The 17,898-nt window shown below is 50.7% G+C and overlaps 1 protein-coding gene across 1 annotated transcript in view; it reads left to right on the forward strand.

Annotated features, from left to right (window-relative positions):
* The window catches only part of LOC119445326 (protein DDI1 homolog 2-like), a 73,347-nt gene that overhangs the window by 22,580 nt on the left and 32,869 nt on the right, over nt 1-17,898 (forward strand). Inside the window, 1 exon segment of the mRNA XM_037709638.2 lies at nt 8,469-8,597. Coding sequence (XP_037565566.1) covers nt 8,469-8,597 — 129 coding nt within the window.

Consider the following 17,898-nt stretch of genomic DNA (forward strand, 5'->3'; position numbering starts at 1 on the left):
CTAAGCAAATCGAGCATCGACTCCTTGAGCCCGCCGCTACGCATTCCGCGCGTCGGCACATCGCTCAACAAGTGTCGACTCCTCGGACCCGCGGCTATGCACTTCGCGCGTCGGCACCGCGAGCGTCGACTCCTCGAGCCCGCGGCTAGGCATTTCGCACGTCGGCACATCGCTCATCGAGTGTCGACTCCTCGGGCCCGCGACTAGGCACTTCGCGCGTCGGCACCTCGCGTCGACTCCTCGAGCCCGCGGCTAGGCATTTCGCGTGTCGGCACATTGCTCATGGAGTGTCGACACCTCGAGCGTCTATTCCTCGGACCCGCGGCTAGGCATTTCGTGCGTCGGCACCTCGGACTGCGCGACTAAGCTCGTCGAGCGTCTATTCCGCGGACTCGCGACCAGGCATTTCGCACATCGGCACCTCGGACCCGCGACTTAGCACATTGCGTGCCGACTCTGTTATCGTAATGCCACGATATCTAGTAATAATACCTATCATACCACCCCTTCTTAAAGAGAACCTCATCATGAGCTCTGTTCACTAGGCCACTTGGGCTGGCACAGACACCTGGCTGCAGAAGTGAGGCATCATACAAAAGTACAGGCTGGAAAGCACCTAGCAGCTGCATTGCTGCCTATGTATCAGTGGCTCTCCTAACCTCCATAGCCATTGTCAATGGAAGATGATTCAGAAGGCTGCTGAGAGCCTTCATTCAGTAACATGGTCGATTCTACCAAAAGAAAACAATGTCTCACTGACTGCACTAGAGACTGCTATCAATGAGGCAGTCTGCAGGTACAACGCTAGAACTACTGTATATTTATGCCCACATAGTTCTGCACCTCACTTGGTTTGAAACCCAGGCACCATGCTCTTTGTAGAGCAGTAAAAAATGCCATACAAACATGAAAAAGGCAGAACGAAGGCTCAGCAGACCAGAGGCCACATGTCCAAGAAGCCCCACGTCACAAAACACATCAAAGATTACAACTTTGGGGCGTTTTAGAGAACTGAAGAGAAGGTGCAACTTTGAGAGCCGTTTTCTCATAACTGTTTTTTCGCCTTTCTGCTCAGTTTCTGGAGCTGATTTCTTCGTTACCGTTTAGCCTATTTTAATTCTGTTTTTTTTTGTCACGTTCCTTGGACTACAGTGCAGGTCGAGACAGTCTTGCATTTTTATCTCGACATTTTATAAATTTATGGCGTGGCTATTCGTTCACCCCGAAAGTGTGCTTGGTGCGAAGGTAACTTGAAAAATGACTATCTAAAAAATTTGTGTTGCGAGAAAAAAAAGTAAGACTGTCATGGGGGGGACCTTCAGCACGCATTGAGCTATGCAGTCAATACTCAACGAGCCTTCCATCATGTTTTTTAAGCTCCCCAGGCCCTCCAGAAAGTTCAAGAGAGAAAAATTCTGCTCAATAAAATGTTCTCAAGGTATCACTCTGAAACTTTTATGGCAGTATCAGGGAGACATTCTAAACATTTGTGCCAATTTTCATCAAACTCCATGAAGAAATCAGGAAGTTGATTTTCAAAGCCACGTCCCCCCTTAAATTGCGTATACAGTGCAGTCCACTTGTAACGATATCAAGAAAAACGAGAAATCCGGTCGTTATAACCGATCATCGCTACAGTAGCCGACCGATTTTCCGGACTTCGCGGGGACTGAAAAATAGTGCGGAAAATCGAGCAGTCCGAAAAGCTGAATGCGCAAGAGCTGAATGCAACCATCTCCGCCGCCTTCTCTCCGTGCCCCGCGAGCGAATGAAGTCCGCGCGCGCCTCCGGCCGCCTTCCTCTCTCGCGTGCGTGAGATTAATTGCGGTTGCCGGCTGACCCTCGCAAGCTTTCACCCGCACACAGCGTACGGCGCAACCGAAACTTAAAAAACAAAAAGAAAGAAACAAAAAAACCCCCGGATTCCGCTTAAGTGATATGACGATAGTGCCGAGCTGACCAAAAAAAAAAAAGCAAAAAAAAAAGGCAAGTGCCGCTTTTTTGGAAGTTTTGTCGGCCAAGGAAGCGCGGGCATGGCCTCACAGACGAGAGGATAGCGTGTGTCTACTGATCTTGAAGGCTATACAGGGGGGCACTGGAAGCCAAGCCCGGCCAAGCCAGCGGAAAATCCAACATGGCGGCCTTCAAGATTGGGTAACGCGGCTCGGAGCGAGCAATTTAGTCCGGAAAATCGAACATTGGCACCTAGATTCGTCCGAAAAATCGGTCGCGAAAATGCATTAGCTCTATGGCAGGGGTTCTCAAGTATGTTCATCCCAGGGAACCCTGCTAAGCTCCATAAAGTGCCAAGAAACCCCCCTCCCCCCCCCCCCCCCCCCGAATTAACCGAATGTCGAATTATCGAGGGTATCAAGAAAACAATAAACAAATGCTTCACTACGTCAACACGCTTTTATTTACTCAATGAATCGTCAAATCTTGTTTCTATTTAGCACAAGACCAGTGCGGAACTTGAAATTCTCTTCATCTCATGACTGATTAGCCCTAGCAGCGGCGAAGGCCTCGCGACATCCTTCGCGGCGCGCGTTTTCATCTGAGACGCGCTTTGCACCAACGGGCGCACATCCTGATTATTTTTTCGCCACTCAGCTGCTCGCCGACAAATTGTCCGTCCATCGCGATGTAGCCGGTGCTCTTTATCTTCGACAGATTTGCACTGAGTGAAAGCGAAACTACTGCTTGCCGCAACCGCTGTTGACGAAACCGCGGCCGCTATCGACGCGATCATAGACGGCGATCTTGCGGTTCAGAAGGCAGGCGGCTGACGCACGCACCAAGTCAAAACGAAACTACCTTTCGCCGCAAGAAGCGCGGACGAAACCACGGCCGCTATCGACGCGATCATGGACGGCGACTTTACTGTTCAGAAGGCAGGCGGCTGACACACGCACCAAGTCAAAACGAAACTACCTTTCGCTGCAAGAATTGCGGACGAAACTGCGGTTGCTATCGACGCTGCCATGGGAGGCGACGACGCAGTTGTGAAGGCACGCAGCCGACGCATGCATCGAGTTAAAACGAAACTACTATTTGCCGCAACCGCTGCGGACGAAACTGCGGTGGTTATCGACGCGATCGGAGATAGCGACTATGCACTTATGGAGGCACGCGGCTAGCCGCCAACGCGGTGTTACAGGCGGCGATAAACGCAAGAATAAAGGCTTTAAAGGCACAATTAGGCACGATGGGTTTCGGCGTTGCTGTCAGTCACGTGCCGCGTACGATTGTCGCTGAGGACCACGGCGATGCAGACTGCGCCGCTTCGTTTCGGTTGGACGCTACGCCGTTCTTGCTCTTCTGCGGCGCGTTTGCGGTGCTCTGCGCATTTTTTTTTTTTTATTCCTCCAACGTGCGCACGCTATCGTCAGTCGCTATCGGCACCTACCCTATCTACAAATAGGAGAAAGGCGGTAAGCTACGGCCTCCAAGATTCAAGTGCGAAAGCTTAGGCGCGTTGCCCGTTCTCAGAGGTTGGGTGGCTAAAAGCTGCTTTCGTATTTATTGCGCAGTTCGCGCGTTGCTGTTACGCGCTGTGATGTGCTTTATGACACTCGGACATGGGTAATGGAGGTTCTTTGGATCAAGCGCACCTTGTGTTCGCCGTTTTAGACACTTGTCGAGAACGGGACCAGGGAAAATTTATCAGTGGCTCGCGGAACCCCGAGCAGGGGCCTGCGGAACCCGTAGGTTCCGCGGAACCCACTTTGAGAACCCATGCTCTATGGGAATCCTGCCGGTACATCTATGAAGTCCGGAATATCCAACAAGTCCGAATTTTTGGAGTCCGAAAAATCCGTCGGCTACTGTATATCTTGACTGCCGGAAAAAAAAATGCCAAATACAGTGGAATCTCGATGATACAATCACGGCTAACACGAATTTCCGGATGATACGAATTTTTCTGAGGTTCCGGCTGAGCCCCATTACTTTGCAACGTGCTAGAGAACGATTGTTACGAATAGATTTTCGACCTGCGTCGGTTTATACGAATAAACGCCGCCCCACCGACGGCCGCGAAAGAGAACAGCGAGCAGTCACGTGCGTTTTCCCTTTCTCTTTGGTGCAGAGGCGCGGACGTGGCGCCGGACAGCACGGAAGCAAAAGCGGCGGCGCTTTTGTTGATTTTGTGCTTTTCCTTTTGTCTCTTCGCTCGCTGCGGCGGCCGCTCTTCCCCACGCGCGGCCGCCGCAGAAAGCGAAGGCTCGTGCGGTCTATCGCTTCAACGGAAACTGAGCGGCGTAAGCACGGCGCATACAAAGATCAGAGCCGTGTGGAGATCGCTTTCAAGATATGGTGCGCGCGACAACACTGACAGCCGGCACAGGCGCAAAGTAGAAGAACGCATTTGTTGGCAGAGTAAAAGCCCCCCCCCCCCCCCCCCCCCCACTACCTCCCTCCCGCGCTACCTTCCCGCTTTGCTCCTTTCGCGTGGGAGATTGCGTCGCCAGTTACCCTTGCGCTCGGTTGCAAGATACGCATTTGGTGACGTAGCACAGCGTTGCCATGCCCCCCCTCCCTCACCCCCACGGCCTCTCGCACCACGGAAGTCGAGTTTTCTCCGCTGTGCGTTCGCTCTCTGTGAAGGCGCGCATACCCTGCGCGCTTTTACTGGCACGTACGGCGCGCAGCGACGATTTTATCGCTCTTGGACTCGTGCTCCACGTCTCATGCTCCTCCTCCGCATCGCCCTCGTTGATCTCCTCTCCGATCGGTGGGCGCACCTCGTTGAGAAGCGTGCTCGCTACCGCCCTTGTCGGAGAGATTTTACCGCGGAAGCCTCATTATAACCGGTATTTCGTCTCACGCGGCTGCACTGTAAGCGGTATTGCGTATACATGGAGTTCTATGGGAGGGTAAACGGGAGTCGGAAAAGGCCGCATTGTAGCCAGTTCTTCACTATAAATGGTTATGTTATGTGATCTATACTGTAAATACTTTTTACGTGCATGTGCCTGACTGAGTTCACCTCTGACTCTTTAATTTAGCTAGTTTTAATTGTGTTTCGATGATACGAATTTCGGCTCATACGAATATTTTTCGTGACCCCGTGAGATTCGTATCATCGAGGTTCCACTGTATACCTTTGCAGTCCCGAAACCGAAACTGCCACTTGCGATAAAAAAATCGACGTTGTAGAAAGTAGGCTGTGAAAAATAAAACTTTTATTTATGCCTTTAAATAGCGTCTCAATCGTTAGGCACGCTGAAATAGAAATCTGCACTTGCTTTCGCGGAAGTTTCAGATTCACAACCGCCGTGTGCATCGCGTCCATCTGCCGCGCGAACACTGGCGGCTATAATTTAGCGTGCATGAATTCAATGGATCGACTACGTTGCACTTTGGTTGAACCTCGGGGTTGGTGTCAAAGACTGGCCATTGTCAGTCTCGTTGTAACTGCTGCTACTGTCGTCGCCTCCGTCGCACAATGCCGCCGTCTGTCGCAACAACGATTGCCCCGTCGGAGTTCTCTTCGCAGAACAAGGCAGCACTATTCGTACTCAGAAGCTCCTTCATCGAAGCACCACCTATTTCATCGTCAGCAGCGACGTGCTCCCAGAGTTCGGACACCACCGTATTGGTTTCACCCATGGGATTTCGTCGTGGCGCACGAAGCCTGCCTTTTCCGTTGATCGGCATGGACACTGCTTCTAGCCTTCATGATAGTGGCGCTCCCGGTTTTCATAATCGTCGATATCATCCACTGAGCGAGCTCGTACTTCGAGTTTTTCAAAATTTGCAGCTTCCGTCTCCGCAGCTTTGCGCTTTGTCGGCGCACCTCCCGCTGCTTCCGCGGTGCATTTCCGCGCTCGCTGAGAGAGGGAGATTGTAAAGGGAGCGTAGGCCGCGCAGGCGCCGCTTGCTTATCGCTTTCTCCCCCTCTTGCAAAATCGGTTTCCTCTCAAGGGGCGCACCTGCCGCTTTTTCCGTTGAGAGAGAGCGCGGCAGGGAGCGCAGGCACCCCTCGCCAGAGGAGGCGTTACCTTCGCTTATTGCCTTTCTTCCGCCCTCTCCTCGCGCGACCGCCGGTGATGCGGGGGCGAAGCAGCTGGCGCCATTTTGTGCACGCTGCACCAACTTGCGATGCTCTCCGTGGCTTTCGAAATCGGCGCGTGGGCGGGATGCACTGTGCGGTAATGGCGGCAGATACGAACGCACGTAGGCAAACTTTTTGCCCCGTCTCGGTTAAGGGCAACGTAAGAGTGCAATTTTCACGATTATTTTGCATGAAAAATGCTGCCCAGAAGCAAAATTTCAATCGTTATATATTGGAACACGTTGGATCAGTTCAGGGAATCGCGAGCGCGAGCGGCGTAGTCCGAGTGATGCGCTGGAGAGACTGACCGACTAGACAGCGCTGGTAAGAATGCCCTACTGCATCGTCCCTCTTCTTCACTACAGTACTTACATGCTGCTCTTCAATGAACCTCTTTCTCATCGACATAGGTCACTATAGACGTGGGGCTGGGTAGATACCACCATCCAAGAAACTTGAAGGCTTTTGCCTCGGGAGCGAAGGAAAGAAACGGCGGACCCGAAATAACGCCAGAATAGAACAGCCAGCCGTGGCTTCACGTGCCACGGCCAGGCGCCGTCTTTATTTTCTCCTCGTGCAAGCACGCGCCATCCTGGTTCTACGCACCGCCCAGAGGAGGGCACAACAGGGCCCTCCGTCTAGACTGGAAGTCGAAACTGCGATGAGAGCCCGCGATGGCACTCTAGCACGAGGTCAGGCGGCGATGTGAGGCTTTCAATCGCGGTCTCCACATAAGCTGGCTTAAGGTGGTCCAAGCCGACTGTCTCTTCCCGGCCGTTCTGTAGGGAGAGTGGCTGTTTTTGGGGTGTGGTGGAGGACGCGGAATGGTCCGTCGTAGGCCGGGGTTAGCGGCGGTCGGACGGCGTCGCGGTGCACGAAAACGTATGTTGAAGTGGCCAGGTCGGGGTGGAGTGGGCCGGAGGTTTTTAACACAGTCCAGGAGGCGTTGTAGGAATTGTTGTGGCTGGGCTGGTAGCTGCGTCGATGTAAAGAAGTTTCCGGGGAGACGCAGAGAACTGCCATACACTAGCTCTGCTGCTGAGCACTGTAGGTCTGCCCGGAGGACGGCTCGTAAACCCAGGAGCACAAGGGGCAAGGCGTCAACCCAGGTGGCAGAATTGAGGTGGGTAGACAGGGCGGTCTTCAGTTGTCGGGGAAGGCGTTCCACCATGCCGTTGGCACAGGGGTGATACGCAGTGGTACGCGCTAAAAACTCATTGATACCGACCTGGAGTACTGGGTATATGCCAGTCGGTCTGTGCTGGCCTCCAATGAACCTCTTTGATTCCAACTTGGTTTACTGGGTATGCGCCAGGCTATCCTCAAAAACAGCAACCGAAATCATTACCAGGCTGCATCGCAGATGCACTGGGTATGTACCGCTTTTCAAAGAACGCCTTTCACACCAATGCTTTAGGGAGCTGCGCCATGAATGCACTGGGTACATGTGCCGCTCTTCACTGAACCGCTCGATAACTTGGTTATGTGCCACTGACTGTGCGGCAAGCGAGGGAACAATTTTCGGGGCTCGCTGCACTGGCGCACCTCGCTTCTCGTCCTGGAGGCCGCACGCGGACTTCTCGGCAGTGTCACTAGACGGCGCAGCAATTCCAGAGAGAAGCACCAGAGAAGGAGCCCCATTGCTGCATCACTACACTTTATTTTGCAAGTGGTATCATTCCTTCGCAATGCATTGTTCATGCCCATAGTACACATAATTAGTCATTGCCATAATCTTATTACGTATAGATTTTACGCACTTTGCAGCGACTGTTTTTAGGCCCCTTTACAACCATACCACATCTAATGTTCATGTAATTCACTATTCATGTACCACTAACAAGTCATTACCATCGTCCTGGCGCTCTTTGGCCATATCTGGCCCTTGCGTCAATAAACCACAATAATCAATCAATCCATTGCTGCATCACACATGTCTGGGCGTTCGCACACACCGGTGTGCCTTGCATTTTGGAGACCACGCACAGGCTTTGCAGCAGCGCTGCTAGATGGCGCCGAGTGTGCTTAGGGAAGCGTGTGTTGCTACATTGATTCAGTGCAAATGCATTGGCAGTCATTGGGAGGTGGGTTCTGCCACTATTTTTTCAGTTTTGAAGAGAATGAGAAAGATTCTTTCCAACATATTCAGGCTCTTATAGTGATCGCTTTTATAGGAACAAAAAAAAAAGCAAATGGTCACGGATTTCTGTCGCAAATAATAAGTGATTGTTCTAGAGGTGCTTCCACTCCTTTCATCACCAAATATCACTTCATCACTTTCATTAGTTCAAATTTCATTTAATTAGAATTCACTGAGTGTCCCTGTGAAATATGAATTAACGAGCTTTTACTGTATTTGCACTCCATACTGTCATTTGTGTTCCTCCAACAAATGGGTGTGCCTGTGTTGCAGGTGCGCAGACAACCATCATGAGCCAGGCCTGTGCTGAGCGATGTGCCATCATGCGACTCGTGGACCCTCGGTGGGCAGGTGTTGCCAAAGGAGTGGGAACCCAGCGCATCATTGGTCGCATTCACCTGGGTAAGCTCTGCTTTTAAAGTTCACAAGCAGTTATTGGAATTTTTGCCCTGTGGTAGAGCCACCAAACCGAGTCATTGCGAAGCTAAACAAATGCTGCGTCTAGACGGGCAGTGTGTTTGTAAATACACTAGAACCTCAGTCGTACGAATCTGTGAGGACGGCGCAATAATTTTTGCAGCTAAATCCTCCGACAATGAATGCCGCTACAACGAAATTTCAGCCACAACGAACATTTTACGATTCCCCGTCAGCTGCCCATAGAAAGTACAGTTAAACCTGCTTATAACGAACCTCCATATAACGAATTCCTGGATATAACGAAGTTTTTCGATTCCCCGCCGTTACTCCATAGAAGCACGTGTATTTGAGACCTCTACGTAACGAAGTGGCAGCGGGAGATCCCCTCGATATAACGAATTTTCCCCTCCGACCACCTAGAGATTTCGCCCCAAATTAGTCATTTTTGCGCGAGCAGCAACCGGAAGCACCTTCTCCGCCGCGATGGAATGTGAAGCGAGCGCACGTGTGCGAGGCGGCCCTGCATCCGTCAACCTGGCGATCTTGCCGCCGTGGGCGTGACCTTTCCCCCTCCCTTCATTCAAATCTGATCCTGCCGCTTGCTGCAGCTGGCCTAGCCCGCCAAGCTGGCACTCTCTCCTTTTCCAGCTGATGTTGCCGACGCGCTGGTACACGCTGTGGCACATCAGACTCGATGAGCGCGTACGCGCGCTCTCAAACGCTCGCGGCGTGTGGAAGCGCCGCTGGAGAAGTGAGCGAAGTGACGCGCTCTCAAACGCTCGCGGCGTGTGGAAGCGCCGCTGGAGAAGTGAGCGAAGTGACCTTCATGCTGTTGTCTATCGCTTCAATGCAAACTGAGCGCCGAGAACACACAGCACGCAGAAAGCTACGAGCCGCCGACGCACCTACACTGCTAGACTCTGCCCCAACGCAGATCGCTTTCAAGATACGACCGCGCGCCGCCCCGCTATCCCTCCCCCCTCGCTCCCTCGCCAGTGCCTCGAGCGCAACGGAAGAAGGCGCGCTTCCTCCCTGCTTTTCTTGCGCGCGCGAGATTTAGACGCGGTCGTCGGCTCCCCTCGTACGTTTTCACTCGCACATACAGCATACGGCGCGCGGCGACTGCGTCATCAACCTTGGACTTTAGGGTACGGACACGCTAGCGGCAAAAACACGCAGCAAAAACGCGTGGCAACGCGTCATGCCGCGCGCGGCAGGAATCGGGTGTCTTGCGGCGTGCTGTGCGAAATGGGTTCTGCGGCAAATGCCGCGTGCCGCGATATGAAGAACCAACCAAGAGCGACGAGGTTGACGTCACGGAGCCATCACAACCGGAATGCTGCCGGTTCACGCCGGGTTTTCAATCGACGACCGTCGTCTCTCGCATGAAACAACGAGCGCTCGCGGTGTTGCTCGCCCGTTTGGAGAGTGCGGGAGATCTTATCGCGCTGCCGCGCGGCGAGACGCGCGGCGAGACGCGCGTGCCACGGTGGGCTCGCGGCAAGGCGCTGACGCGCGGCAACTTGCCGCTCGCTGCATGATGCGCGCTTCTTTTTTTTGCCGCTAGCGTGGCCGTACCCTTATATACGGAATATCTATGAGCCAGAACCAATTTTAGGGCCACAACGCGTCATGGACACCATCTTTATATAGCAAATACGGATCTCAAGGGCCATACTTTTGCTGGCGGAAACCGAAAATACGTCATAGTTGTCGCCCCCGGCACTTTGGGCGGCCGATGCCATCGTCAAGCCACCAAGCCAAGCGACATGAAAAGTCAAAATGGCCGCTCGGGCCGGCGCGGGGTGGCAATTCGCAACGTATGATGCGGGAACGGTCCCACAGTTGCGACGCTACAGCAGGGTTACCAATGCATTGAGTTCTAAGGGAGCTGTGTCGGGACCGGTCGAAAACGACGTAACAGCCGCAAAAATGCAGCCCCCGGGAACGTAACAGCGAGGTTCTACTGTAACACTATACAATGCTACGACGCCATCGTGACGCTCGCTCTTCGTTTCCGATGCCTCGCGCTTGTGCGAAACGACACGCATCCGGTATCTGGTGTGACATTCCGAGGATGAGTGCTTCGACAAAAACGGAAAACGGGTGCGCGTTACAATTGAGGGCGCGTTAGAGTCGAGTAAATACGGTAAACGTCTATTTTTTTCGAATTTTCGTGCCGAACCTGCATATAACGAAATCCTCTTTATAACGAAGTTTTTCGGGAATTTGTCAATTTCGTTATATTCAGGTTTAACTGTATTACAAAAAAAATTTTTCTCCATAACGAAGGCGTGTTATTCGGTATTTCCGCTTCAACGAACTTTTCGAGAACGAAACTGGTACTGAATTGAAGTTGGAACTGCCAAGTAGTGAAATTAGAAGGCCCTTCCAAAGCTGTGACGATCATATCTCTGCTTGAACGAGGTTTTCACGAACGAAAGAAGTTGAAAGTACCGATTTACGCCACTGCAATTCATAGCCACCATGCGCCTGTGCGAGACTACAAGGGATCACCACAATCGCTGCCATTTTCTGTGGTGTGTGTGTACACCATCAGTTAATCTTTCTGACAAGGAAATCGCGTTCCTGGGCGGTATTTGACGTGCACATGCGTAGAGTGTGATTTATCTTTTGTTTTGGTATCCTTCATACCTACTTCGCAATATATTTGCCTCTGTGTTTCAATAAACGTCAGTTGAAAGTTAGCGCTGTCCTGTGTCTTTGTCACGTCCCTGTCTTTTTTGAATTGCGCTATAGGCTTAGCCAATATGAGGGCATAATGAAAGCCTCTTTGTAACGAAGTTTTTCGGGAATTTGTCAATTTCGTTATATCCAGGTTTAACTGTACATACTAATTTCGCGTCAACAAAGTTCTTCCACAACGAAATTTTTCGCGTGTCCCGAGAATTTCGTTGTAGCGAGACGCGACTGTATGACCCACAATGCATGTCGCCCAAAAACGTTTAAAAAATTAGGAAAATTAGAAAATTAAAGGGAGCGTGGCAATGAAACAGGCGATCTGCACAAAATTTCAGATATTTTTTTTCCCCCGCAATCCTGAGATCTTTCTTTATCATGGTGAAATATTTAGAACATCTATGTTGAAGAATTTGAGAGAATTGCACTTTCGTGTGTTGCCTTCGAAATCGGGAAGAAAACAGTGCTTCGGGAGGTGTTACCGTACTGATGATTGCACAAGCGTGACTCTCCGCCGACAGAGCGCCACCGTCTTGATTTCGCCGTAAATATGAGAGAGCGGAGATTCAGATAGCCACAACTCGACTCTATGCAGAAATGAAATCAACAAAAGTGAGTGCAAAAAGGGAAAACTAGCGTCACAATTTGTTACTGCAGTCACGTGGTGCCAGAGAGCACTCCTTTTGGCTGACAGGAATTTGAATCGCAGGCATGCTTGTTCTGCGCATATTTTGGCAACAGCGAGCTGCGAACATCCCATGTTCTGAGGCCGACATTTTGATTTGCCTGGCTGTCTCGAGTTTGTTTCGTTGCTGCGTCCTAGCTGCTGCTCGATGGTTATAAGACAGCTTTGCTTTGCAGCGGCGCAGCTACTTCTTGTCGCACGTGTGATCTCATGGGTGCGAAGGTAGAAAAGCTTCAAATTACCATCGGGTGCTGAAGACTACAGAAGCCGTTGAATACAGAGATAAGGCGACCCATGGAAGTAAATGCTGCATATCTTGCTGATGTGGCATTGCTGGATTGCGTGTGATTGCCGGCTTCTGATAAATTTGCAAGGTGTTTGAAAACGACCGTCAAGTTGCATGGCACCGCACAAAGCCTAAGCTTTTTACTATTTCTTTGGGGGGCGGAGGGGGGTGGGGGTAGAGTAACGTTGCCCTGGCAGCAGAAATGTGACCGCGCATTGCCTGACAACAGCCAGTAGTGTCGGGCGCTACCGTCACGCCGGGACTCGCTGGCTTTGCGGGGGTTCGCACGGCGGTTCGATTGTTCATATCGTCCACAGTGGCATGAGAAGTGGTTCACAACATTTGAAATTTACCACGTTCTAAGCTAATGGACTCGGGCCGCAACTTTTGTAAAATTCGCATCGTCCTGAAATTCGTATCATGCATGATCGTATCAAGGAGATTCTACTGTATTTTTTTTACAGCGACGCTGTTAAGGGCTCACTCTTCGATAATTGCGTCTGGCAATAGAAAAAAACTCTTATTGGCCGTATGCTGTATGTGCGAGTGAAAGCACACGAGGGCGAGGGACGCGCACTTTCACGGGTAGCGAACGCACGGCGAAGAGCAAACACGACTTCCCAGTGGAAGGGGAGCGGTGGGCGAGGAGGGCATCGAGGCACCCCAGACTGCGTGTGTGTGTCCGGTCTCCCACTGCGGCGCATGCACGCAGCCCTGCCGGCCATCACAGAGCCAGCGTTTTGACAGCGGTTGTGTGCGGTCACACAAACAACGTGCACAACTGTTGATGGCGGCGGCGTTTTGCCCATGTTCACAACGAACACACGCGGCGTTGGTGACATGTTTATGAAGAACATGCCAACCTTTGCCGTACACCGTATGGCGGTGTACCGTAGCGACCATAAGACCATGGTCCCTGTGGTCACTAAATAAATGAAAACCACCCGATCATATATATTTCTCATTCTTTAATAGTTCAAATAACCCATTACACCATCACATCTTAATAGTCCATAATTGGAAATAAAAATTCCCACCATAGTACAGCTTCGCTGGTCTTCCATCTCCACCCCAGTGGAAGGGCTGTTCTTTTATTTGTTAGTCACCTACATCGCCTCGTGCATTACAGCAGGGAGGTACATGAACTAGGTACATGAACAAATTATTTCAATGCGTGGAAAAAAGTACCATTTCATGTAATTGATGTATTCCATGGGTTCTCAAAGTGGGTTCCGCAGGCCCGTCTTCTGGGATCCGTGAGCCACTGACAAATATTCACTGGTTCCGCACTCGCCAAGTCCGCATCGCCATAGTTATCAGCGGAAATCTTACGTGACAGCAATGCCGGAACGCTTCATGCCTAATTGTGCCTTTATTCTTGTATTTATCGCCGTGCGTAACACCGTGTTGGTGACTGGCCACGTGCCTTCATAACTGCGCAGTCGCCATCCATGATCGTGCCGATAGCGGCCCACGGTTTCTTCCGCAGCAGTTGCGGCAAACAGTAGTTGCAGCAAACAGTAGTTTCGTTTTGACTCTGTGCACGCGTTGGCCACGTGCTTTCGAAAATGCGTAATCGCCATCCATGATCACGGTGATAGTGACCGCGGCTTCGTTCGCAGTCGTTGCAGCAAACGGTAGTTTCATAATGTCTTGGTGCGTGCGTCGGCCTCAGAACTTTGAGGTCACCGTTGATAGTGGCAGTGGTTGCGGCAAACCGTGGTTTCGCTTTGACTCGGTGCAAAGATGTTAAGGATGAAGAGCACCGTCTACATCGCAATGGACAGGCAATTTGTTGGCGACCAACTCGCTGGCAAAAAAAGAATTGGGATGTATGCGCAGTAGTGAAAAGCAAGCCTCAGATGAAGATGCGCGCCATGGCCACGCTGCGAAGGAAGTCAACGAACTTCGCCGCTGCGAGCGCTAATCAGATACGAAACAACGAAAATTGTCATTTCCGCACTGTCTTTATACAAAATAGAAACAGGAGTTGCCGATTCATTCAGTAAATAAAAGCGAGTTGACGTAGCAGGCATTTAATTGTTTGTTATTTTGTTCATACCGGCGATAATTCGACATTCGGTTAATTCATACCGTTTTTGTTTTTTCAGTCCCATGAAATCCGAATGAACTAGGTTTTACAGTGTGCAAAGTAGATTTGGCACCAATTCTAAGACCTTGTGATGAAAGGTGATAAAGTCTCCCTGTGCAGTATGCACTGAAAACTCGTGGTTTCTCAGCATGCCTTGGTTGCAATGCTGTCTTGTCATGGGTCATGACGAGTGCAACCAGTTCGCACCACGCGGGTTCCACACCCCCATCAAAATAGCCTGTCCACCACCATCGTTGGCCCCAAACATGTTGCACGCTGCACCTAGCATCTTTACTAGGGGTGAGGTTCCTTGGCACTTGAAGCTTAGCAGGGTTCCCTGGGACCAACATGCTTGAGAACCCCTGATGTATACAATGCTAGATGGCAAACTGTTACAATCTCGAACAGCTCTAAGAAAAAAAAGGAATAACGGAAGACGTCACCCCTACAAGAAAATTCCTTGACCTTCAAGCAGTGGTCCAGTCACTTAGATATGTAGTGTGGTGAATGGATATATGTTTGTGGTTTATGTCCGTTTTAGAACAATAAATATAGTGGAAAAATTTTAATCTGACAATTTCTACGATCCTTCAGCTCTTGCCATTTAAGTTTGCTTTCTGTCATGCTAAGCTGCCGGCTGTAGTTACCAAGAAGAAATCTAACTGCCCTATTCTGGATTTCTTCTAATTTATTTATAAGCTCAGATATGTGTGGGTCCCACCAAACACATCCGTATTCAAAGACAGTATAACCCCACTGACACGTCTTTCACGGGACCGTAAAAAAAAAAAAAAAAAAAAACGTAAGAGGCGGGAATCGCAAGAGCCGAGAAATCGGAAAAATTGAGAAATGAGAGTAGTGGTGAACTGCTCACAATTTTATTTCAGTTCTTACGTTTGAAAAGAAGTCGCAGTTTCGCCCGAAAGCCGAAGCATCGATTGCGATAGCGAATTAGTAGACAGCTATACAAAGTAGGGATAGTAGATTTATCGTCCTTATAAACTTGTGAACATTCGCTTATTAACCATATTAACAAGTACAGTGTCAGCGCGCACAGGCAAACATTAACACATCACACTCGAAGAGTGTAGACATCATCAATTGCGTACTACGCGGCGGCGCGCAGTACGCAGTTGATGTTTTGATATCGTTATACAGTTAAACCTGCTTATAACGAATTCCTGGATATAACGAAATTTTTCTATTCCCCGCCGTTACTCCATAGAAGCACATGTATTTGAGACATGTTACGAAGTGGCAGCGGGAGTCCCCCTCGATATAACGAATTTTCCCCTCCGACAACCAAGAGATTTCGCCCAAAATTTTGTCATTTTTGCGCGAGCAGCAACCGGAAGCACCTTCTTCGCCACGACAGAATGCGAAGCGAGCGCATGTGTGCGTGCGTGCGTGTGCGAGGCGGGCCTGCATCCCTCGACCCGGCGATCTTGCTGCCGCGGGCGTGACCATTCCCCCTCCCTTCATTCAAACCTGATCCTGCTGCTTGCTGCAGCTGGCCTAGCCCGCCGAGCCGGCACTCTCTCCTTTTCCAGTTGATGTTGCCGACGCGCTGGTACATGCTGTGACTCATCACACTCGATGAGCGCGGACACGCACTGTCAAACGCTGGCGGCGTGTGGAAGCGCCGCTGGAGAAGCGAGCGAAGTGACCTTCGTGGTTGTCTATCGCTTCAACGCAAACTTAGCGCTGAGAACACACAGCACGCACAAAGCTACGAGCCGCCGACGCACCTACACTGCTAGACTCTGCCCCAACCAACGCAGATCGCTTTCAAGATACGGCCCGTGCGACCGCGCGCCGCCGCGCAGTACGCAGTTGATGCCAGAGTATAGTACAACGCCGCCCCGCTATCCCTCCCCCCTCGCTCCCTCGCTGGTGCCTCAAGCGCAACGGAAGAAGGCGCGCTTCCTCCGTGCTTTCGGCTCCCCTCGCACGTTTTCACGCGCACATACAGCATACGGCGCGCGGCGACTGCGTTATCGCCCTTGGACTTTATACGGAACATCTCTGAGCCAAAACCAATTTTAGGGCCACAACGCGTCATAGACACTATCTTTATATAGCAAATACGGATCTCAAGGGTCATACTTTTGCTGGCGGAAACCGAAAATATGTTATAGTTGTCGCCCCCGGCACTATGGGCGGCCAATGCCATCGTTAAACCACCAAGCCAAGCGACATGAAAAGTCGAAATGGCCGCTCGGGCCGGCACGGGGGTGGCAGTTCGCAACATGTGATGCGGGAACGGTCCTACAGTTGCGTCGCAACAGCGGGGTTACCAATGTATTGGGTTCTATGGCAGCTGTGCCAGGAACGGCCGAAAACGACGTAACAGCCGGGAAAACGCAGCCCCCGGGAACGTAACAGCGGGGTTCTACTGTAACACTATACGACGCTACAATGCCATCGTGGCACTCGCTCTTTGTTTCCGATTATTCGCGCTTGTGCGAAACGACACGCGTCCACGCATCCGGTACTTGGTGTCACATTCCAAGGATGAGTGCTTCGACGAAAATGGAAAACGGGTGCGCGTTACAATTAAGGGCGCATTAGAATCGAGTAAATATGGTAAGCGTTTGTTTTTCGAATTTTCGTGCCGCACCTGCATATAACGAAATCCTCTTTATAATGAAATTTTTCGCTAATTTTCGTTATATCCAGGTTTAACTGCAAGTGTACTGCACTGTATACGTAGGTCTGCCGGAGAGCAGTGTGAGCACAAACAATGGCAGAGGGAAAAGAAAAAAGTACAGTCAAACCTCAATATAATGAACCTCGATTTAACGAAATTCGTGATGTAACAAACTATTTTTATTTCCCCATCTTAGTTCTATTGAATTAATGAAACCTCGATGTAACGAAATTCTCGATATAAAGTTTTTTGCTGCAAGTACAACTTGCAGCAAAAAGGTTTGTCGAGGTTTGACTGTATTACATTAGCAATTTGTGGTTGTGCAACGTCGCTTGTGGTGGTGGTGCTTGTCTATCGTCGTCTTACGTCATTTGGGGTGCTGATACTTGTCTAACGTTGGTTATGCTTGTCTAATGTCGGCAACAGCTTCGCTGGACATGCTCTTTCGCTGGGTGGAATGGCGGCAGATTTTTTTCGAACCTCCGTAGGCATGACGCACCGCGGCCACGCAAAGTTTCAATGAGTCGGCGGCTACCGTTTGTTGGCGCTTTGTTTGCGTTGTTGCTGATAACGGTTTGCGATGGCATTCTACTTTTTAAACTTCACACTTTTTTTGAACAAAGAGACATAATAAAATGTAGCTTCGCTATTTTCAGTGCACGTGTGGCCGATGCTGCAGACGTAACGGCAAGACTTTTGCAATAATGCTGGCATGTTGCAGTGGTTTTCTCTTCCAGCCAATTAGAATGCTTCGTTATCGTGTGCAAAATCTACTCTTGTTCCACTCATAGCAAAATATACTGCAAGCTCTTGAAGAAAATTGCCGGCAGATGCACTTGGTTTCGGAATGGCAGGTGACCGAAACCGGCT

Source organism: Dermacentor silvarum, chromosome 3 (genome assembly GCF_013339745.2).
Source record: "Dermacentor silvarum isolate Dsil-2018 chromosome 3, BIME_Dsil_1.4, whole genome shotgun sequence".
NCBI lineage: Eukaryota > Metazoa > Arthropoda > Arachnida > Ixodida > Ixodidae > Dermacentor > Dermacentor silvarum.